Source organism: Eumetopias jubatus, unplaced genomic scaffold (assembly GCF_037043125.1).
Source record: "Eumetopias jubatus isolate StellerSeaLion01/CBP00866 unplaced genomic scaffold, mEumJub1_p1.0 scaffold_2, whole genome shotgun sequence".
NCBI lineage: Eukaryota > Metazoa > Chordata > Mammalia > Carnivora > Otariidae > Eumetopias > Eumetopias jubatus.
Window position 1 is genome coordinate 33,044,408 of NW_028274808.1, and position 22,977 is coordinate 33,067,384.

Sequence of the window (22,977 nt, forward strand, 5' to 3'; positions counted from 1 at the left end):
GCAGAGGGAGAGAGAATCTTAAAGCAGGCTTCACACTCAGCATGGAGCCCGACACAGGGCTTGATCTCACAACCCTGAGATCAGGACCTGAACAGAAATCAAGCATTGGACACTTAACCAACTGAGCCATCCAGGCGCCCCCTTACTTAGTTTTCTCAATTAGGCAAAAGTACCTGTTAACCATGGAGCCCTGTGTTACAGTTTCTTTCATGAAAGGGGGTGGTGCAAAGGAACTATAAAAAATGTACTAGTTTGAAGGAGAGTTCATTTGAGGGCTATTAAAATGAAGATGGGACAACAAATGATGGTAGCACCAGGCAGGAGACTCTGTTTAATGTGGCAGGCATCAGGGGGCTATACTGGGCCCCATCGCAAAGGATTCTTGTAACAAGAGCAGAGTTCCCAGGCGATCTGGTCACATCAGTGTCCCCCAGTCATGATTAGACATACAAGAGACATCGCAATGCTATTTCCTGAAGAACACCAATCAGCTGCTTCCCGTTTCCCTCTCCAGTCAAGCCCTAACCCCCTCATTAGCTGAGTATTGTAGAGACTGCAGGCAGGAGATTGGGGAGTAGATCACCACAGTTAGCTCTAATGAGGAGAGAAGAGGATCATTAATGGCAATAGGAAAATTAGAGAAGGACAAGACAGTGAATGGCGATAATTAGTTTTGAAAAGGTAGAGTTGTCAGAGAAAGTAAAGGCCAAATAAAATGACTTGTTGTGATTAGGGGTATAATGTCAGTGATTGATCATGAGATAAATTCCAGAGACGTAGCTTTTGGGAGTTCTCCACAGAGAGGTGGCAGTGAGCAGATGGGATCTTGAAGAGTTCATCAAGCAGAGAGAGAGGTGTTGGAGGCTGAGATAATAAAGTAAGTATTACCCCCAGCTTACAAAATGGAAGAAGCCTTAGGGGGGAGAAGCACAATAAGAGGTTGGACAAGAAGAAGAAATGGCAGGACTTGTAAATACATATTATTATTTATCTGGTGTAGAATTTGGTGCAGGTAAAAAAGTCATTTTTGAGTGTTGTCATGAAAATGAATTCCTCCAAAGATTTCTGGGGGACCTCACCAACCAATCTCACTCCTTCTCTCTGCTTCTTGAGATGAAAATTCCACTGCCTTTCACTTGGTTTAGGATTAAGAACAAATGAAACAAAACCACAAAACCCTTATACTCCTTACTGGGATGTATGGTAGGAGTTGGGGCATGAGTTTCTTCTCTCAGACTCGCTCAGCTAGGGCTCCTCTCTTCAAGTGGACAACAATCAGAGTCCATCCCTCCTTGCTGATCCCCCCAGCAAGCATCCAAAATCCAGACCTGTGAGACTTCCACTAGAGAAAACTAAGCTCAGAAACAAGCAATGTGCCCATTAGAGCTCAGGAAGAACTAGGTAACTCCTAGTTCCTCCGAGTGAGTAGTCTGAATTTTAATCATGGCCCCAGTCTCCTAACACATGATGGCTTCATCATCAGTCACACTTCAGAGTATCAAACCTCCAAACCTGATACATCTTCTGCCACCCGCCACTGTTAATAATGGAGAAAATGATATTTATAGCAACAGGTAAGAAAAAAAAAACAGTACATTAACGAGAAGAGAAGAAGAGAAAAAGGTGAGGATGAACGTTACTAGAGGCTGGTTATACATGGTCATTGCCAAGAATCTCAGCTTGATTTGAGCAGGAAGGAGAGACTTTTTTTGTAAATGAAAGAATATCAATGAGTGACCTCTAGTTCGCATTACTGTAAGGCCACATGTCTGAGCACAGTCTAATCAGTGGCAGACACGGACTAGTAACAGGGGAAAAGGCTGTATGTAGATTTTATTATTTCCCCCCTCATTTAGTAAAAATTGCTTTTGCCCCTCAGTTGTAAGTCTTGTGATGGTAGAGACTGAACCTAGTTTCTTATTATTTCTTATTGTTTATCTTGTACAGCGTCTGGTCATTAGCAGTGCTGAACGGATGAATTGAGTGAATGAGGAGTTGACAAACAGGACTGTTCTGGGCAGCTTAGTGTGTTTGTGTATCTCTCTGGGATGTGTGTGTCTGTGCATGTGCATTCGGCAGTAGGTATAATTTTTATGCTGGATACATTAGCAATATTGTGTTCAGTTTACACACTTCTGTAGGAGCTTGTGTGGTGTTGGGATATGTTCTTGTCAGTCAGTTCTTTAGCATAATTTTTATTTAAGTGAAAAGATATCATCCTACCCCAGGCTTAGGGAGAAGGATGGACCAGAAGAGTCTTCTCAAGAATATTTTTTTCTCGTGGGAAAACCATGAGGATTAATTTTTGATAGTATCCTAATTGTGTGTGTCACCAAGTGAAATCTGAGTTCTTGCGCTGTGGTTTTGGAATTCAAATGTTATCAATTGGAATTGACATTAATTACTTTCTGTGCTGCTTGGCATATGCTGGAACATTATTTCTACAACAATTCCACCAAAGTCGCTGAGGCAATTATCTCTGCTGCAATCATTGTCATCATCATCATAATTATTGCTATTAAGTCTCTCCTAGTGTCCACTCGTCTCAGCCGGGCTCTGCACACCATACCCCTCTTCTCTCCCCCGTTTCCCTGCAGGAGGTCCCATTCTCCCGCGTGTGGTGCAGTAACAGGCAGCCCCTGCACTGTGCCTTCTCCCTGGAGCGCTACACGCCCACCACCACCCAGCTGTCCTGCAAAATCTGCATCCGGCAGCTCAAAGGCCATGAACAGATCCTCCAAGTGCAGACATCCATCCTGGAGGTGAGTCCTTGGTCTGCAGGACCACTTGACTCCATTTCGACAGGACACTAAGATTAATGTACCTATTTCAGTAGTGCTACACAGGGTCTAAAAGAGCTTCATCCTTGTTACCAATAAGGGCAAATAAACTTTTTCTCAGGCTGGGGGTTGAACTGAGCTTCCTATTGGGCAGAGAAACTCAACCCATCAGAGCTTAGGCTCCATGGAGAGCCCTTTGGGGAAAGAACTGGTAAGGGCTTTTTATACACAAAACCACGAACAATCTAATAGTCCATTGTAGGTTTGGAATATCTCCTGAGATTCATTGGTGGCTGATGGTACATTTGAAACACATACCATGAAGAGGCACAAGGTCACCATGGAGCTGTTTTTCTACTGGTTCTGACCAGTTTTCCAGAAGTCATCTTCAGGACCTGCGTTCCCTGTTGTCTTACAATGTCTCCTAGCCCCCAGGTTTGGGGTTCTGCATAGCCCCATCTCCACTGAATCTAGATTCATTGATGCAATCATGTACAACAGAGTAGATATAAGTCTCATTCTACAAAGTAAGGAAATGCAAGTGCAGAGAAGGAAAGGACACTGTCCAAGGTCATATCACTATTGAAGGGCAGAGTTAGAATGGGAGTCAGAGGAGAATTCACTTTTGCAAAAAGACACTTGATTTCTGCCATGGCTCTGATTTGCCCTAAACCACTGAATGGCTTCATGGTTGTGGACTTGGCTTAGAGAGATGATGGCGTTCCTTCCTGAATGGTTATTTGAGGGTAGAGGGCTGGAGTAGCTGAGTGGTAGAATCAGGGGAAGCACATGTGATGCTTTTGTTGAGCAATTCTAAGGTAATCCCTGGCTAGTGTAGAAAAACACATTTTATTGCTCATCAGAATATATATATATATATATATATGCATGCATGTGTACAGGCACACATACATATTTATGTACAAATACATAAATAATATGTATTTATTCATTCAGGCTTGGCAGAAGGTTTAACAAATGTTATATACATAACTACTCAATTTCGGGGTTTTTTTTCTTTGAAAACCTGTAGCTTTATAGCATTATCACTTCACTCCATTCTCATTTCAATTCATTGTTTATGCAAAATGAGCATTGCTAATTCCCTGAATAGTTTTTCTGAAGAGTGGATGGCTTTCCAAAGGATTGTGCCTCAAAATTGATAGCTGTCTTTACTGACATGTTTGTACAGGATTTGCATTCATTATCGCCGATTAACATTGTGCGCCAAAGTAGTTGTGATGGGAAAGGTAGATCCAGAAACATAGGGTAGGATATTTTGAGAGTCTTCCTTCTTGAACAGTCATGGCATATTTAACTCAATACATTTCAAAGTAAAATAAAAAATTGCAAGAAAGTTTTAAAATAAACACAAAAGGAAAATCCAAGCAGATTTTCCTTCTGGTGTTGAGAAGCAAGCATGAAAAGGCGGGACAGAAAGATGACCTCCGATGCAAACTGACCTAAAATGTCTGATCCCGATCAATGCAACAATTCCAGGCTTAAAAGAGTTTTTATTTTTTCAGGCACTCCGATAGAGAGGACCAACTTCTGCTATTACAGGAAATCCATGTTAAAGGACTGTGATAGAGTTGATACAGCCTGGTACCTGTGCTCCTTGCTTAAACAAATTTTGGAAGTGCACAGGAGGAAAATCTTACCCTTTACTCTCCATTTCCTTGTCTAATGCTTCGCAAGCTTACAATCACTTTGAAATGCCTTGAAAAAGACGATACCGCCGTATCTCTTGATAGTAAGAGGCCAGCACCCAAATAATATTTATTCACTGTTGGGTTACCACTATCCAGTTTGCAGAGGACTGCATTTTAGAAGCTCAATTAACCCTTTCGATCCTGGAAGGATTTTATTAATTCTTCAAGTGTTACTGCTGGCATTTGGCCCAGTGCTTCACCATCTCTTTGTTAATAACTGTATTTCTTAGGCAAATCTGTTATTTTGTCAGCAGAAAATTAAGAACTTTTGAAAGCCACTACATTTTGGTACCATTTCATGCGCTTTCACAGGTAACCATCCAGCTCTGCAGATTAAATACTGTACTGTCACAATTTGACATGATGTAACATTCTCAAAGAGGTCAACCTTTTTGTCCAAGATGATAAAACCAATAATGGGGAGCCAGAGTTCCCAACTGAGGTACCTGACGTCAAGGTCGAAGTCTGGATTTCCATACTAGACCACTTCCAGATCCCAGTCAGGGAAGTCTAATTTAGCAATACAGACTGTGGGCCTTGTACATAATGTAAGTCTTCTTTCTGGGGGGCTGCAGCACTAGTGACAAACATTGCAGCATCAAAAATTTGGTCTTTGAGTATGAAAGTAGGTGAAAATTGGGAAGTTCTTTCCTCAAGACTGCAGAAGGATGGGACGGCCTGGAATAAGTGTTCATTCTATAGGTCTTCCAAGAATAGAATAGATTTCCCACATGTCAGTCTGCCTGGAAAGGGAGGTCTTAAGGTCACTCACATTCTTTCCAACTCCAGGACTGTCTCATTCCTGGCAGAAACATACATCTACTGATAGATCTAGTGAATACAAAGTATCCTCTTCCCCGGAAAATGACTTGGATTTTTGTGATAGTTCCAGAAAAAGTGAAGATACGTAAAGTGCTGAGAAACTGGGATCACCTGGCGAAGTGACAAGATACATTCTAGACATGAACTTGAATTAGTCAGTGAGTTGGGAATTATAGATCAGTTAGTGCATCATACTTTATGGCCTCTAGGCTGTAAGACCCTGCATTAGGTAGTTTTAATTAGTAATAGGATTTCATTGATTAAAGATAATAAAAATAATAAGGAAATAAATCTTTTGAAGCTTTGAATAGATGTCTGGATTTTTTAAGTATCTGTCCCTCTCCCCACTCAAAAAAAAAAAAAAAATCCCTGTATCATTAAGCTCAGACCTCCAACTTCCTACCTTACTTTAATGGATCCTTAGTGTGTGTTTCACGAATTTAACAATGGAACCAGTCAAGGTAAAAGAGATACATATGTATGTCATTGTATATATATTTTAAATATCTGAATCAATACACTGATTATCCTCATTGAAAGGACTTTCGTTCTTTATGTTCAGCCTCCCATCCATCACATTCCTTCGTGCCGCTCATCTAAATGGCTTTCCAAATAAATATAATCATTCGTGTCATTCTCATACTTAAAAATTATTTCAGTGATCAAAATAATGTATTTTTTTTCTGTCTTTTGAGTGACCATTATTGTGTCCATCTGTAGAAGCAGGTGGTTCTCTTTAAATGTAACTTCACTGAATTACCTAACAATTATCACCAATCGATACTCTGTAAAAGCAATGGTATCACCGCTCTAAAAATTGTGGAGTGAAGCAAAATAATTTTACTAATATTGAAGAGAAGGGAAGAATCCCTAAGTAATTTATTGTATCATCCCTTGTTAATGTAATATTATTGGAGAATTCTTTTTTTTTCTTTTTTTCGTAGAAAGAACTTAAATGGGAAACTTGCATGTTACAAGTTTCCCTTCAAGCAATTCTCTTATCTTTCTTCCAGAAGTGGTGGAAGGTTAGGGGATGATTTGTCTGTTGTGAAATGGACAGAATACTTGGAATTCCTCATTGATTTACAGCTCCCGAGCTAGCCAAGTAGCAGCCTCTTATCTCAGATGTGCAGAGAATGAAAATCTGCTGTTCCTCTGCATATTTAATTTAAACAATCAGAAAATGTGTTGTATCTACAGGATTCTTATTACTTGGCCCAGCTGTCTTTTAGAATGCACCATAAATGTTAAAGTGTCATCCTTATGCATGGCAAATATTTAAAGTGGGAAACTTTATGAGGGAAATGGGGGCCCACTTACTAAACTGTCGAAAATAGAAAAAATACTTAAGAGTCGGTCTCCTACAATATTTTATTCACTTTGAAATCCTACCACTTCTGTCCTGAAGACTGTGGATCGGGGTGGTCTCTCTTCTGCCAACAGTAAAGACAGAGCATGGTGAGCTTGGTCCACTCAAAGATGCCATAAGAGATTGCACAAGCCAGACCTGTCTATGCAGTCCTTTGTCATGGATACTTTCAGTGTTTTCAGTTTCACTGGCAAGCCACCTTTTCACATGTGAACACCCTTTGGTACTGATTTAAATGACAGCGCCCATGTTATCTTCCTTAGAATTCCATAGAATTCCTTTTTTTCCTCTCTACAGTTTCTACCATCTTTTTAAAGCACATCCTCCTGCCTTAAGTCAGGAAATTGAAGGAAATGGTTTTCAATTTACATTTTTTAAAGGCTAGGAGAAACTTCAGAAACCATGATTAAAAATTTTGTTGCTCATAACCTATTTCATACAGCAAGAAGCCTGAGTTGGTTCATTTTATAACCAGCCAACATCAGAATAAGAATTGTTCATTTTGCCAAAAATCACTAGTTACCCACTCAATTTCTATTCAATCAATAGCTACTCATCCTTCAAGGCCAACCGAAATGCCTCCTCCAGGAAGCCCTTCCTGCTCTTAATTCCTGAAGCATAAATCTAATAACGCTCAGCATTTTCCTTTTTTTTTTTAAGATTTTATTTATTTATTCATAAGAGACAGAGAGAGAGAGAGGGAGAGGGAGAAGCAGGCTCCCCGCTGAGCAGGGAGCCCGATGCAGGACTCGATCCCAGGACCCTGGGATCATGACCTGAGCCAAAGGCAGATGCTTAACCATCTGAGCCACCCAGGTGCCCACTCAGCATTTTTCTTAACCACCTGCTTGTCTTGAAGCAGGGTGGCATAGAGAAATGAATCTTGGTATAGGTATTAGGAAATCAGACTTCTAGTTTCAGCCATGTTACAAACTACCTGGGTATTTTCACCACATTTCATAACCTTTGTGGTGTCTATAAAAAAAAAAAAAACATGCCAAAAGACTGATTAGGAAATTGGACAGATGTCCTGGAGCATCCAAGGTCACTGAGCTAGGAAGTACAAAATCATACCCCAAAGCAAGGTCCCTCTGCCTCCAAAAACGTGCTTTTCTATTGCCCCATGCTAACACGAAATACTGGAAGAATTTTGATGAGTGTTGTTCTATAATATTCCAGGGAATAGAGGGAATAGAACTAAAACCAGTAAGTAGAATCTATTTAATATGATAATATGTACTTTGAATTTCCAAGCAGAAGTTATAATACGCAACGTTTCTCAAATGTATTTGACCAGAGATCGGCTCTTTCTTGGAACATCTTCTGAGAAACCCTTTTGGAAATAATGTGTTAAGGCACTGTGTTTCCAAGATACAGCCCTCAAAATGTAACTGTGTCAAATGGTTATGGAACAACAAAACATATTATCATTAATAAGATCCCTGCATGAACCAGCTTCCTCAATTAACAGATTCTTGAAGACAGAAGACTCACTGAGGTTTATAGCCATGTGAGCCTGGCCACTTGCCAAGAAGGGCTCTCACGGCTGTGGTGTCCGCAGTAGGAAGAGGTGTTAAGGTTGGAAAAAGCTTCAAGGCAGGATCCCAGAAGAGTTCATAAACTGCACATGTTGGCTTAAAGGAAAACCCAAGAACACAAGAGGACACATTCCTAACATGAAGGATAGTTCTTGGGGTTAAAAAGTCCTAACTATTCCCTCAACCCCATCTCAGATTTGATGTTTTAAGTTCTCTTTATATTATTATCATTATATTTTCTTTTTTGCTGTGTAACCCATTACCATAAACTTAATAGGACAAAACAATACCCATTTACTGTCTCACATTTTTTGTAGGTCGAAGTCCAGGCGTGGCGTAATTGGGTTTTCTGATCAGGATCTCACAAGGCTGAGATCAAGGTGGTGGCTGGGCACACATTTTCACCTAGAACTTAGAGTCCTTTTTCCAAGCTTATTTGGATTGTTGACCAAATCTAATTCCTTGCAGCTCCCTATTTTCTTGCTGGCTCTTGGACAGGGGTCATGCTCAGCTCCTAGGGGATGCCCTCAGGTCCTAGCTCCCTGTCCAGCTCTATAGACAGTTCACAGCCCTGCTGTTTGCTTTCTACCAGGCCAGCAGGAGTGATGCCTCCAGATAAGAGCTGCCTCTTCTTTCTTCTAAAGGTCACCTGATTAGGTCAGGCCCACTCTGGAAAATTTCAATCAATTCATAGTCAACTGATTAGAGACCTTAATGAAGAAACCCTTGTGTCTTGTAACCTGTCATAGTCACAGGAGTGATTCAATCAGATACTGTTTGGCTTTAAAATTCTGTTGGTTCACATAAACTTATCAGCAGCCACTTTAATCTAACCAATGTCTGTATGGTTTCACATTGGAGATGATGATCTGATTGCTGGGATGCACTGAAATCACCAGTCCTCACTGGACAGCTCTAAATCAGAAGCAGGGTGGGCAGCAGGCAGAAGCCTTCCACCACACCCCAGGCTCTAGACCTCCTCATGGACTCCTGGCGGGCGCGTATATGACCAAAACAATGTCATTCTGAAACAAAACCAAAATATTTACTACGGAATCACTCACTTCACAATCAGGGCGGGGCAACACAAACTTAAAGATGATCAATATGTAATCAGGTCCCCTCTGTAGCTTTCCTGACAGGTGCCTACCCAGCCAGCAACTTGGATTAGCCCATTCGTCTTTGGTCAGCTCTAACACATGTTCATTCCTTACACTGAACTGAGATCTGTCATTTGGGGGCTTCTTCCTACTGATTCTAGATCTATCCCTGAGAACCGCCCCCCCAAAAAAAGAAAGAAAGGTTTAATTCTGCTGTCACCTGACATCTCCCTGGATGTAGGAAGCTGATGATTGTGACCCCCCCACACACACACCCTCGAGTGAAAGACACTGTCGTAAATCTCCAGTACACGATTCACGAGGCTGCCAGAGAAGTTATTTACTATGTTAGAAGATAGGGGAACGTGTCAATGTATTTTACAGAGTCTATCACAACAGGCAAGCATGTTGTGCATGTGCGTTGATAGATTTTCTTAAAAAAAAAAAAAATAAAAGTGTTGATCGGTAATGCTTCCGTTGAGATCTGACCATGCTTTCTTTGTTTGTAGAGTGAAAGAGAAACCATCACGTTCTTTGCACAAGAGGACAGCACTTTCCCTGCACAGACTGGCCCTAAAGCCTTCAAAATCCCTTACTCCATCAGACAGCGGATTTGTGCCACCTTCGATACCCCCAATGCCAAAGGCAAGGACTGGCAGATGTTAGCACAGAAAAACAGCATCAACAGGTAACTGGGGGCAACTGGAAAGAGGTTACTCCTGAGAGTTTTGAAAAAACGAAGGGGGTTGGGTACATGCATGTGATTTCCAGGCGCTGATATCTTTATCAATCCCTCCAGCCATATTTCATGTGAGGCCTGGCTACGTATGTGGGCATGATCAAGAACAGGACACTATGTGTGACATTTCCTTCCACCCACTCTGCCTTCGGGGACATTATAGAAAAGTCTTACTTTGGTCCTGGTCCCATCTTTAGGTTGGCTAACTTGGGCCACCCAAATGGGGGTAGAGACTAGGTCATCTTGGTCCTTGTGGGAGATCCCAGCATGGTCTTGAGCCAGTGATAACAGAAACAAAGAAGTAAGCGTCTCCCCGCTCCTACCATCTGGCCACCTGAAACGTTATTTCACCCTTCATGGGGACATGCTCAGCATGCAAAAGTGGGTGCTTCAGTACTAAAAGTTTGAGGATGAGAATTCCCAGATATGAAGGCAGGGGACACGAAACAAGCAGGTAACCTAGACACGTGAACGAGTCTGCTGCTTCACCAGGCTCCCATGACTAATGCTAGCTTTGTAGTTAAGTTGAGAGTAGAATAGAGAGATTCATAATGGTATTGATTACTTTCGATGAGAAGCTAGAGTGATGGCATCCCAGGCAGCACTGATGGGCAGGCAGCTTCGGCTGGGCTCGAAGGATAACCAGCAGGGAGAGGGCATTGGCAAGCAATACCTCCCCTCCCCCACCTCCCCCCATGCCCCAGAATGAATAGAAAGGAGAACAAGTTTTGCCAGAACCATTTTACTTGCCTTTTCCTCGGGTACTCTTTTTTTTTTTTTTCTTTCTTTTGAGGCAAAGCCTTATTTTCTTACTGTTTGGCTTGCTCTGTCATTTCCATTTTGTGTTCTTTATTTCCACAGACATCCTACCTGACTCTTTCTTCTCTGAAAGGGAGGTAGGTGTCTGCCAGGAAGTGATAGAGTGCCGCTCCCTGTTTCAAAAGGGATCCAGAGTCCAAGAATGAAGGACCCAACTAGAAAGCAGTCAGGCTCAGAGAGGCAAATCAAGGAAGAAGGCATTGGTTGCCAAAGAAAAGGGAATTTGCAGAGACAGGCAAACCCGGAAAGAACAGATACATTCTTGAGAGTCGTATATTGGAAATGAAAGAATACAAAAATGTATATGTACAGGAAAAATAAATTAGGTTGAATATTTCCCAGCAAGTTTGACAAAGGGAAGAGATGTCTCATTTATAACCCCGAGCACCATGACAATGTCAAGCTCACTTTCTGATCAACACAGGGACAAGAATGAAAAACCAACCCAGAGAACAGAATTTGGTTGACAAAGAAAAAAGGGTGGGGGGCGGATTGGGCCCCCCTGTAAGGCATCCCTGGTTCTCCAACCCGTACCAATCTACCTGAAGACCCACTCACCAGCCCTCTTTTTCTACAATTGCAATTCATAGAATTCGAACTGCATTAACTCCCTAATCCATTCTGACCATAAGAGTTTATGATTTTTAATTCACCATTCACATGAAAATAATTGCCCCAAAATATCTGTGGATCCACAGAAGCTATCACGTTCCTCCTGCCTCATTCCATTTCATTCTCTGCTTACAGTTTACTTATGAGAACGACAATGAGTGCCCCAAAGTCAGCAGTTGGGACCCTTGCACAGTAGGGAAAATGCATTTCAGACTGGGAGACGAGAGTCAACAACCTTTTGTGTCTGGGCTGTCATGAACAGGAAATGGCCACACGGGAGCAGACCACCCCTCCAAGTGTCCAGGGTCCTCCAATGTGAACACTTGGGTGCCTATTTGCTTTGGACTGTCCCTAAGACCAGTCCCTTCTCCAGGAAAACCTAAATTTCCTTGACATAAGAAAAACAAATGGCCTACTTTATGGAAAGTTTCTAACACAGTGCCCAGAAAATGTTGATTTTCATTTTTTTTAAAGATTTTACTTATTTATTTATTTGACAGAGAGAGACACAACGAGAGAGGGAACACAAGCAGGGGGAGTGGGAGAGGGAGAAGCAGGCTCCCCGATGACCAGAGATCCCAACTCGGAGCTCGATTCCAGGACCCTGGGATCATGACTTGAGCCAAAGACAGTCTTAACCAACTAAGCCACCCAGGTGCCCCCTGAAAATGTTGATTTTCAATCAGTGTCACTCTTTGCAATTTTCACTAATAGCAAATTAGGATGGCATGAATACATGTAATCTATTTTTAAATCTTCTTTGGTGAACATATTCAACTTCAGTGAATGGCATGTCCTGCCTCCCTCTTCATTCTCTAGCTTAGCCCTCCAAAAGTCATCTAACTACCAAGTGAGAATGGTGTAAATTGAGAATCAGCAAACTTCTTTCTGTTAAAGAACCAGATAGCAAAGAGTTTTAGGCCATAGAGGATCTGTTGTAATTGCTCAGTGCCATTCAGCCCTGCTTCTTCAGTGAGAAAGAGCCAGAGAAAATACATGGAACACAGCTATGCCTATTTGTGCAACAAACTTTCTTTATAAGAACAAGCAACAACCAGCGTTTGCCCTATAGAACATGGTTTGCTGACCCCTCGTTTAAATAAATCTGCCCTCATTTAGTAAGATTTCTATAGGCTCTTGTCGCTTCAGTCAGAGTAACACCAGGAGATGAGGCTTCTCAGTCAGTTCAGCATCCAAGCTTTGGGAGGGAGAGAAGGCGATAGGACCCTTTTGTGCAGACGGGCTGGTTCCAGCAGAAGGGCCACCAGCATATTCACAGAAGCAGAGTAAAGACTACTGAAAGCCACCTTGCACCATGTTAGCTCATTCTCATTTTGCAGGAATGGTCAAGTTCCTTTTATGTTTTCATTACTGTACCAAAAATCTGTCTTCTCCTACATGGGAAGAAGCCCCACGAAACAGAGAGGAATGGGGTTTTCAGAAGTAATTTGTCACAACTTCCTATTGCGTAATCCCAAATCACTGGCTGGGCTCGCTTAGGGTTACAGATAATTTAGCATAGAACGGATCATTAATGTGTGTTAAAACAGAAAAATCTGACATTGTCAATATGCGGACATTATTGGGCGAGAGAGCCATCCCATTGCTTGAGATCCCATCCACTCTGGGATCACAAGAGAAAGGGTGACAAAGCACGCAGGCTTTGTTTGAAAATTCACCTTCCTTGATCTCGTGACAGCACTTTTCACCTGCTTCTCCTCCCCCCCCCGCTTTCAATTTCCAGAAGTATCCCAAACCTAGCAAATCATGAAGGAAGAGTTTTCAAAGGGAGTGGGGGGAAACTTCATTTTTATTGCCAGTGAAAATGCTCCATACCCTCCTTTGGGGGAAATGCAAATGTCACTGATGATAATCTGCCTTTTTGCCAAACAAGTTTCTACTTAGATCTGAATGGGGGCCGGGGGAGGGGAGAAGACTCAGAATATAAAGTGAAAGGCTTAGCAATCGATGAGAATGTGAAAAATGTCAGTGGTGTGTGTTATGAGGCAGCAACACAGGTGGCCTTGCAATTTGCCTGGCATATGGATCACGCTAAGGAAGCTACACAGCCTAGCAAAGAATGTCATCGAGAACAGTTGCAATTATAGATTCTGTGAGCAAACTTTGACTATTACTCAGAGTCCATACTTGCTGCATTTGAAAGCCGAGATTGCACATTTGTTCTCTAAATTCTGCTGCAATAAACCCTCCACTTCAGTGCTCCTGGCCCCATGTGATTGGTAGGTGGGGAGTGCTGAGAAATAAAGAATTGATCACGTGAAAGTAGATGGCAAGGAACATCGCTGAGGACCGAACAGATTAATGTCGGAAACAAACTGCTTCAGCCAAAAGTATTCTCCCATCTCTAAACTTCCCTAGTGCTTTGTATTGTGATGACACTATGTATCTTTAGTTATCGTTAAACCCACCAAGATGGTTCTCTCTACTTAGGGGAAATCCGGTAATTTTTCTTTGAATGAAGGACACGAACTCTTTCATTGGACACTAACAATGCTTTACCTCAAAAACTTTCTTCCTCATAAATAGAGTTGATAGGAATAACCATCAAAGGATTTTCCAAAATTGGTCTCCAAGGAAAACAGTTTACACGGCTGACATGAGGGAAGATTCTGGTCTTCTCTCTCAGCTCTTACACAGTCACCGAGATTCTACCATTAGCTCATTCTTCTTTAAGGCCTCATGATTTTCATATTCCAGAAACCCTTGTGAAAACATAGCCAGCTTGACCATGTTGCTATGGGAACAGCTGCTGGAGAAAGTGCATGAGACATGGGAGTCTGAGCCGAGGGGAAGCAGCCGAGATGGAAAAGAGGGTGCCAAGGTGGAAAGCAGCACATAATTACATCCTATTAACAGTTTTTCGTAATAGTACACAGTTGAACCTTGAACACCACAGTTGAACTTTGGAACTGCATGGGTCCACTTATACATGGATTTTGTTTTCAGCAAATATAGACCAGTGCTGTAAATGTATCTTCTCTTCCTTATGATTTTCTTAATGACATTTCTTTTCTTTCGCCTACTTTATTATAAGAATACAGTATATGATACACATGACGTACAAAGTATGTGTCAGTTGTCTGTTTCTGATCTCAGTAAGGCTTCTGGTCAACAGTGGACTAGTGGTAGTTAAGTTTTGGGGTAACCAACTGGATTTTTGACCTCGCGGTGGGGGGAGGGCTAACTCCCCACATTGTTCAAGGGTCAGCTAAAACATATTTCTAATGTCAGGGGTTAAAATAGTTTATTTTGGCTGTTAATGTTCATGGCTGATGGTGTAGCAATTGTGAGCAAATGAAATTTCTCAAACCTCATGGCTGATAAGCAGTGCTGTATAACCAGTTTTTCTACTAGGACCTCTAATGAGAAACAGAATCTTCTCCTACTGAGGTCATATCGTTTCATTCCCTCTGTCCACCCTCTTAATTGGATACACGGGAACAGCGAAATGACCAGAGGACAGAGGAAGGTCACAAGGCAGCTTCCTCGTTTGTCTTGGAATAGCTGTTGAGAATTCACCACAAGTAGAGCAGCCCAGGTTCCAGCTGCCTTTTGGGGTGAGGGAGGCAGAGGAGAACAAAAGCCATACGGGATGCCTGTTTCCCAGGCAGGCCACTGTGCGGGGCAGGGGGGAATCTCGCAGTGACCACGGAGACTCTCTGTTTTCATTCCTGTGGTTTGGGGTTTACCATGATGACATCAAACTCCGCTTTCTTTGTTCTGCAGGCTGGAGGCTAGAAAACACATCCTAACCTTTCCGTAATAAAAATGGATGTAAGGGCGTCGTATCCCAAAAAGCCACCTTTAGGACTCTTCCAAGGAAATTTAATACATAGGGAGATAGATAGCATTTACATGGGTCCTTGGAGGCAAAATAGGGGGAAGCCCAAATCAGATTTTCTGGTTCTGGCCCAGGAGGCTTATGCAGGGGCTGAAATGTGAAGAGCCCTTAACAGTGAAGCCAGAGGGACCCAGCACAGCAAAGCTTCATTCCACCGAGGTCAGTGACTCATGAAACTGCCCACTAATGCGAAGCGGAAGCAGATAGCCCTGGGACAAGTGTAGCCGTGAACAAGCTGTATACGGTTTATAAGTGGCAGGTGTCCATCCTAAAGGCTTTATGGAAAAGAAGTTTCTTAATGTTCCTTCAAGAGAACCAAAGCCATGCTTCCCTAGCCCCAGGCCGCGGGGACAAGGGCACTGTATTCCTTCTAGGCAAGGGGCGAGTTTGTGCTGATCCTTAAAGGAATAACAGGCTCTCCTCCTTTATGCTAATAGGGTTTTCAGAAAAGATGGACATGCCCAGGCCTCTCTTATAGCCTAACTAATCCCCTTCAGAAGAGCGGTCTCAGACAGCATTGAAAAAACTGGCAGCGTCCATTGCCTGAATATGAGGTGTTCATCATCTGAGAAAATTAAATTATAGGAAGGATTTTAACCTAATTCATTAGAGGATTCTTTAAGGGATTAACTGTTTCTTTTCAGGGATTTGTGAGGTTTTATCGAAACACATAGTGAAGTATTTTGCAAAGGGAGAAGTCTAAATATTTCACGATTCCCTTACTCAGCATTAGCACAGGGGTCTTTCCTCTCGGAACAGATGGTGGTCATTCTCCTTCACCCTCAGGATGCGTAGAAGGTCTCAAGGTTATGGAGTGGGAAAATTCGTTTAAATGAGACCTCTTTTTCCTTGATATTTCCCAATTCAAAGAAAACTAGAGATTCGACTTGGTAGTTTTCATGGCCATTTACTTCCAAATATGACAAATTGTCATAGACACTTTCATCCTGTCAGGAATGAAACTAGAGAATTGAAAACAACAGGGTCTATAACTGGCCTTATTCTCCTTTGGCAACTCACGGGTGGCCCTGAAAACTCCAGGTCCTTAAATGTTTGGCAACAACAACAAAAAAAACAAAAACATCCTTGCTATTCCCCTTCAAGAGCCAGATAATAGAAGAGACAAAAGGAAAAACCGAGAGGAATTTCATGGCCACATTAATTGACCTAAAACAATGAATGTACCTGCACCTGTCTGAGGGCAAGATAGAGTGGAACTCCATGTTTTCTATTGCCTGTACCCCGTCCTTGTGGGTCCCCCCTGACAGCTGCCTTGCACTTGAAGGCACGGAAGACAATAGGCAGAGGTTGAATTATGGCATCCATCTTTTACTTCTTTGGAAAATGCAGCACTGACTTGGCTTTATCCTGAAAGCTGCTTTGCTGTTTGTTGAGTACCCGGGGAGGTTCAAGTTTGGGGATGGAAGCCTGACAGGTGGGACAAATGGTTGTGTTTTGTCCAATTACTGCTGTTCAATATGAATGGCTTTTCTCTTCTGTCCGCACTGAAAGAACCATATGGAGGGCTGGTTTTGGTCACATACAAGGCTCTCATTAAATGAGACAATGAGGATGATAGCAGGGATATTAATATTTTTTCATTAGGACTCTGTTTCCATTCCCTCTGGCACTAACAGTAGGATTATACACTGTTCCTATAAATGATGGCTCCCGATTTGTTATGGGCAGCTTAACTTAGTTTTCACTTTTTATACTACAAGCCTACTTGGAAAGAAGATATTTTTAAAATATGCTTTTTTAAAGGCTAAAACAATTCAGTTGACTTAAATGTAAATGGCAAGTTTGTAGAATATAAACAGACTTGCTGCCCTCATGTTACAGGGATTATTAGTACCCCCCACACAGCTGAAGGTGTTGGGTGAAATCCTCAATTCTGAACTGATTTACAGCATGCCCCTCGTATGAGGGGGTCTTCTGTGCTAATGACATTAAACTGCAGCTCTAATGTGGTCTCCAACTATATTTCAGTAGGAAATCCATTCTCCCAGTTAGTCACAAGAGCTTACAGCTTGCAAATAAAGTAGATCAGCCCCCACGGTAGCAGGCTTCTGAGAAAATGGGAGTTTGTTATCTGTAATTCAGAATCAAAGGGAGTCCCTTATAGGGCACACACAGTTGGACCTAAGAACACTGAGCCAGGCCAACTCCAGTGTGAGCGCAGAATGCCCTCCAGAGAGCTTCAGTGTGTTTCCCCAGGGCTGACATTGAGCCTCAGACCTGTGCCTGCCCCCATTACCCTTATCTCCCTGTTAAATGACTGAAGGTTTAGATGTTACTATTCCTGAAGATATTTACATTTGAATAGGCTTTCAAGTACTTAAGAAAAGGTGGTGTCTCTAAACTCACACCAAAGGGACACCGAGCCACTTTTCCTTTTCCTAAAACTAGCCTGTAAACACATTGGAGGGCAGAATTTTATCATGGGCCCTTAATTCTTCCCTCCTCTTTGCATCCAAAAATGGAAACAGGCACAGTCATTATTCCCAGAAATCCTCAAATTTTAACCTAATTTCCATTATTCATTTAACATGGTCATTAATTTGAAGATGTATTTTGAGAACTGTGATTCTGCATAAAAATTTGGTTTTGGACCTATACACCATTATAGGTTGGCCTGTGTCTAGCTAGTGAAATCGCGAAGGTAAAGATTTATGCTCCCAATTCTTGTCCTGGCTTCCACCTCAATCACGGGATTTTAATTGAGGATAAGGGATGGGGATAGGAAAGTCTCAGAGGAAATTAATCATGGTAATAAAACCACCATCCCCCCCCGACCTTGGCCGGCCCCAGAACGCAGGTGAATGAAGGCATGTAGGCTCAACAAGACAAAATTAAATTTAATAAACCATTACTACTCAACAAACTTACATGGGTACATTTGTCCCACTGTCTTAGCGTGTGTGTGTGTGTGTGTGTGTGTGTGTGTGTGTGTGTTTTAATGGTTTACTCTTTTAGTGGAAGTTCCAAGGGAAAAGATAAAGTCATCGATTCTAAAAAGCTTAGGACAAATAAATTGACCTGAAGACCTAGAAGGAGTCTAAAGTAAATTCCTAAAATTTAAGAGTAATCTTACCTGCATAATATGCAGAATCTTTATGACACTACAAAAAAACGAAATCTTATTTTTTCAAAATAACCTCAGTCTATCAGAATCCTAAAAGGCTATGACAAAAGGTCACCCAAAGTTCAGAGCTTAAAAAAAAAAATAACAATATGAAGCATCTAACACCAGCATTATAAACATTCAGTTCTTTAAACATGTTTCAAAGAGAAAGAAAATAATTAAGTTTTACTTTGAGACATCCACCTAAATTTCAAGACTACTAGTTTTGCTAAATGTTCTGGTTGCATTAAAAAAAAAAATCAAAGACACTCAGAAAATTGCTTAATACCAACTATTGCTATGAATTCTATTAACAATATTCCCTGAATTGTGTGTGCATTTACCTGCTAGTGTCCAAATCCACCACCATTATGAAGAGAAATGAGTCACATAGACTGGGATCAGAATAATTTCAAAAGGGCAGTATGGAAACCACCAAACAGATGCATGGTATACCAATTTTCAAAACAAAACAAAAATCTGTGCATTTGCACACATGCAAACAGTTAAAATAATCCAACTATCTTGGAGGAATAGCCTATTGCATTAGGATTTTAGGGTCTTTTATATACTAATTATTCTGGGGTAGACAGGTAAAGGTAATTTAATAGGAGGTCTGTTTATCACAAAGCTAACTGAATCATTTTTAATAAGACTGATTATGTTCCTGTATGTATCTACTAAAATTAAGTGGAATTTGAGATTTGTGTTTGTTATGATGAATGTGCTTGTATAGAGGATAAATCGGAGCCATGCTTTGGGGAGCACATTTCACTTGTTACAATATGTTCAGAGACCTGTGCCAAGTGAGAGTTATATTTCTGCCTCTTTTGATCACTTAGCTTTGCTCTAGCCCTGGGTGCTTATTCTACAAATCAGGACGTTTGCAGGACTGCTGAGAACCAAAAGGCTGGCAGGAACCCTTCGACAGTCCTGCTCTTCTTCCTCTATACTTAGAACACCTTCCCACCCCCACTCTCAACCCCACCACGTATTCATGAAAACTTCTGATATCCTGTTGGGACAAAGATTCATCCCGGCCTCCAAAACATATTCTGTATGCCTCTCCCAGAGTTTTATTATTGCATTTTTATGCCTGGGTCTTCCTGTCATGTCTTGAAATGTCAGAGATCCCCGAACACTTAACTGAGGATGAAGCTCTCAAAGTGCTTGAGGCAGGATGTGTAACCTGTGGATTCAACAACTTTAACCGTCTGGGTACTTATTTTCAAAGGCAGCACAAAACATAAAGTTCAGTCTAATCTTCTCTCAAATAGTTAGCACCTCTGGAAATCGAGCTTGGGTTGTAAGACAGCAGAGGACAGGGATCAGCACTACGGCCTAAAGGCCAGATCTGGCCCACCACCTGCTTTTCTATAGCCCAGGAGCTAGAATAGTTTTAGGTTTTTTTAAATCGTCAGGAAAATAAATAAATAAGTAAATAACTAACTAAAATAAATTATCAAAAGGAGAAATATTGTGTGATGTGACAACTGTAGGACCTTCAAATTTCAATGTGTCTCAACAAAGTTTTATTGCCATGCTCATTCACATGTGTCATCTATGGCTGCTTTCACACTACCATAGCTAAGTCGGGTAGCTGCTTTAGAGACCACATATGGCCCCTAAAGGCAAAAATATTTACTAGCTGGTCTTTATAGAAATATTCCTGGTATAGAATAAAAGCTTAATTTGGGCGTTAATAAGATCACAAGGAATCTAGTTATTCCCACAGGTCACTAGTCCACTGTTGTTCAAGGGAAAATACAAAATATAAACCCTCAATAGAATGATGAGAAATCTGTGCTTTTGCTTGCTGTTTTTTTTCTTTTTGAAACAACATTAGATAGCATAAATATTTACCCATTCCAGAAATAAATGTGTGTTTATGATCTTTATTCTCAAAAAGGACATGGAAAGAGATTATCACACAGCCTTTCCAGAGTTCACTGACACCTAGTCTCTCAGTTTGCCTCTTTCTCAGCTATTTCTTCAGTTTGCGTTCTGCCTGAATGTTGGGAGGGGGGTGTCAATTGACTGAACAGACCTAGAGATATAGCAGCTTTCTCTACAAACATTGTCCCATGACCAAGAAGTGACAGTATTTAAAACAAAGTTCTTAAAAAGAACTAGGATCCCTTCAATTGCCCAAGCAAGGTTTGATTTGCCATTTCCATTAGTGTAGAAATAAATAACTATACTTGATTCCAAGTGAGGGGAAGGGGCAGCTGGACGGGGGGGTCGGGGAGGGGGGAGATAAGGAAAAAGATAAGAGAAACCGGAGAGAACATTTTTAAGCTGGCCTTCTCCCACTCTCAATTACAGATTCGGATGTAGTAGAAAGTATATAATAGTACCCTGATAGTTATGCTATTTGGCAACCAACTAGCTTTAAGCAGTCCCTTGAGACCTTTGAATAAAAATAGCACTTTATTCAGTCAAAATTACTGTATGTGTGTGTGGTGCTTGTAAATGGTAATGTGCCCTTAAAAGCTTGTCTTCTCTTCCAAGTGCTCTTAGTTACATGAGTCTACTTTGTGATTATATGCTGAATGTGGTGAAGAAAAATGGTGCCAGTCTCAAAATAGGCAATTTTTGGTTGACTCTCAAAAATCTTTTCAACTTATCAAAATTTTACCAAAGGTGACATTTCTATCCCTGCTGTGAAAGTGCCTATGAAAACTGTGACCTTTAATCTTTTGTGTTGTCTTAATCTTCATCATAGCAAAGTCATTGTCCAAAAGGTTACCATTTGTTTTCACTGAAGATCCCGTATCATCTGAAAAAGGCTCATAGCAATCAATTACTCAAGACAATAGATATTGAATAAACACCTGTCATAGTATTAGATAAGGACTGTTGGAGAATCATAAGATGATTAGCTATGATCCTTTCCCTTCAAGTGTCTGTAATCCTGCTGGGTGGGCAAAACTCACATGGAATATGTAAGCAGTTTATTCATATGAAAATTTAAGCACAACAATAGAATTCAGAGAAGAAATAAAGCATTTGAGCAAAGAGTAGAGGAGAATTGAACCAGGCATTACGGGAGAGTAAGATCTTGAGAAACAGACAGTAAAGAGAGGAAGTGGAGAGAACAGATCGAATGAAAGCAAGAAGCAAAGTATTACCCAAGCCAGCATTAATGGTTCAAAGGGCAAAGGAAGACTTAGCATGTCAAAAAGAAAGCAGTAACATAAAAGGAAAAGTCAAAAATAAATGTCCTAGTATGAGAAATTAGAAGGACATTTGTAATTACTGGGATACTTGTTATAGTTACAAAGGAGGCCAATTTGGAGGCACAGGAAAGATAACCATTTCTGCGACATTGAGTTTGAGGAGGTGGAGAGATATCGAATCCGAGCAATCCCAAGGTCATTTGGAGACCTGTAACTAGCTCCCATTAACCTCCATTCCTACTGTAAGAATATCCATTGCAATTCATTTTTAATTCCCTTAAAATGTTTTATTTGTGCCTTTATTTGTGTTTTCATTTTCGTTATTCTTTGTTTAAATCTCTCTGTCTAGGAATTTATCTTATTTTGCTACACAAAGTAGTCCATCTGCTGTCATTTTGAACCTGTGGGAAGCTCGTCATCAGCACGATGGTGATCTTGACTCCCTGGCCTGTGCCCTTGAAGAGATTGGGAGGACACACACGAAACTCTCAAACATTACAGAATCCCAGCTCGATGAAGCCGACTTCAACTACAGCAGGCAAAATGGACTCTAGTCCAAGATCACTCGTGAGACAGTGACGGCCAGCTTCGGGACATTTGCTTTAAATGGGAAAGAGGCAGCTTTCTGCCCAGTGGCATTTGGAGAATTCAGCATTCATTTACAATCAGTGTGAATCCCTGGTTGAAGAAACTGAATTTTATATAGGTATAATATGTTCATAGGGAAAAGTACAAGCTCTCTTGAATATAAGAGGGCTCTACTGTCTCGTCTAAATCTGCACTCGGGCGAACACTTGATGAACTTTCTCAGCTTTGGAGTGGGGAGGATAAAAGTGAGGGCATAGCTAGAGAAAATTAACTGGGGAAAAGATGAGCTACGGTAAAGCCAGGAAGGCAGAGAGTGAATTGTGCATGTTTTGAAACAGGTTTTTAATGAGGTGCCCCAAAGGGCCAGCTGATTCTGGTACCAGATTGTCAGGGTTGTCTCCCAACTGGCATCCGTGAGGTCAGCAATTATGTAAAACCAGCTTTGCGAAGTGAAACGGGGTGTCCAACCCATTTGTAGGACTTCGGTAACGTCAAGGAGGGCATTTAGAATCTAGATTCTGAGTTCATCACACCAGCACCGATTCCCCATTTATCCTAGCCACTTAACGGAAACAAGATCAGAAGGTGAGACGGACCACAAACTAGTTCTTGCGCTGTACGCCACCTTCGTTTTCTCCCCGAGACAAATATGCCCACCTTCTCTCTACCCCTTCCTTACCCGGTTTCCGAGCATAATTAAACTCAATATGGAAATTTACTTCTCCTAATTCAA

The 22,977-nt window shown here is 41.4% G+C and overlaps 1 protein-coding gene across 9 annotated transcripts in view; it reads left to right on the forward strand.

Moving 5' to 3' along the window:
• Nucleotides 1-22,210, forward strand: part of UNC5D (unc-5 netrin receptor D) — a 531,172-nt gene extending 508,962 nt beyond the window's left edge. For all 9 annotated transcript variants that reach the window (XM_088021397.1, XM_028089446.1, XM_088021399.1 and 6 more), the window contains 3 exons: nucleotides 2,598-2,762; nucleotides 9,831-10,009; nucleotides 22,006-22,210. In XM_088021397.1, the coding sequence (XP_087877523.1) occupies nucleotides 2,598-2,762; nucleotides 9,831-10,009; nucleotides 22,006-22,210 (549 nt within the window). The remainder of the gene's footprint in view (nucleotides 1-2,597; nucleotides 2,763-9,830; nucleotides 10,010-22,005) is intronic.
• The last annotated feature ends 767 nt before the right edge of the window (nucleotides 22,211-22,977 follow it).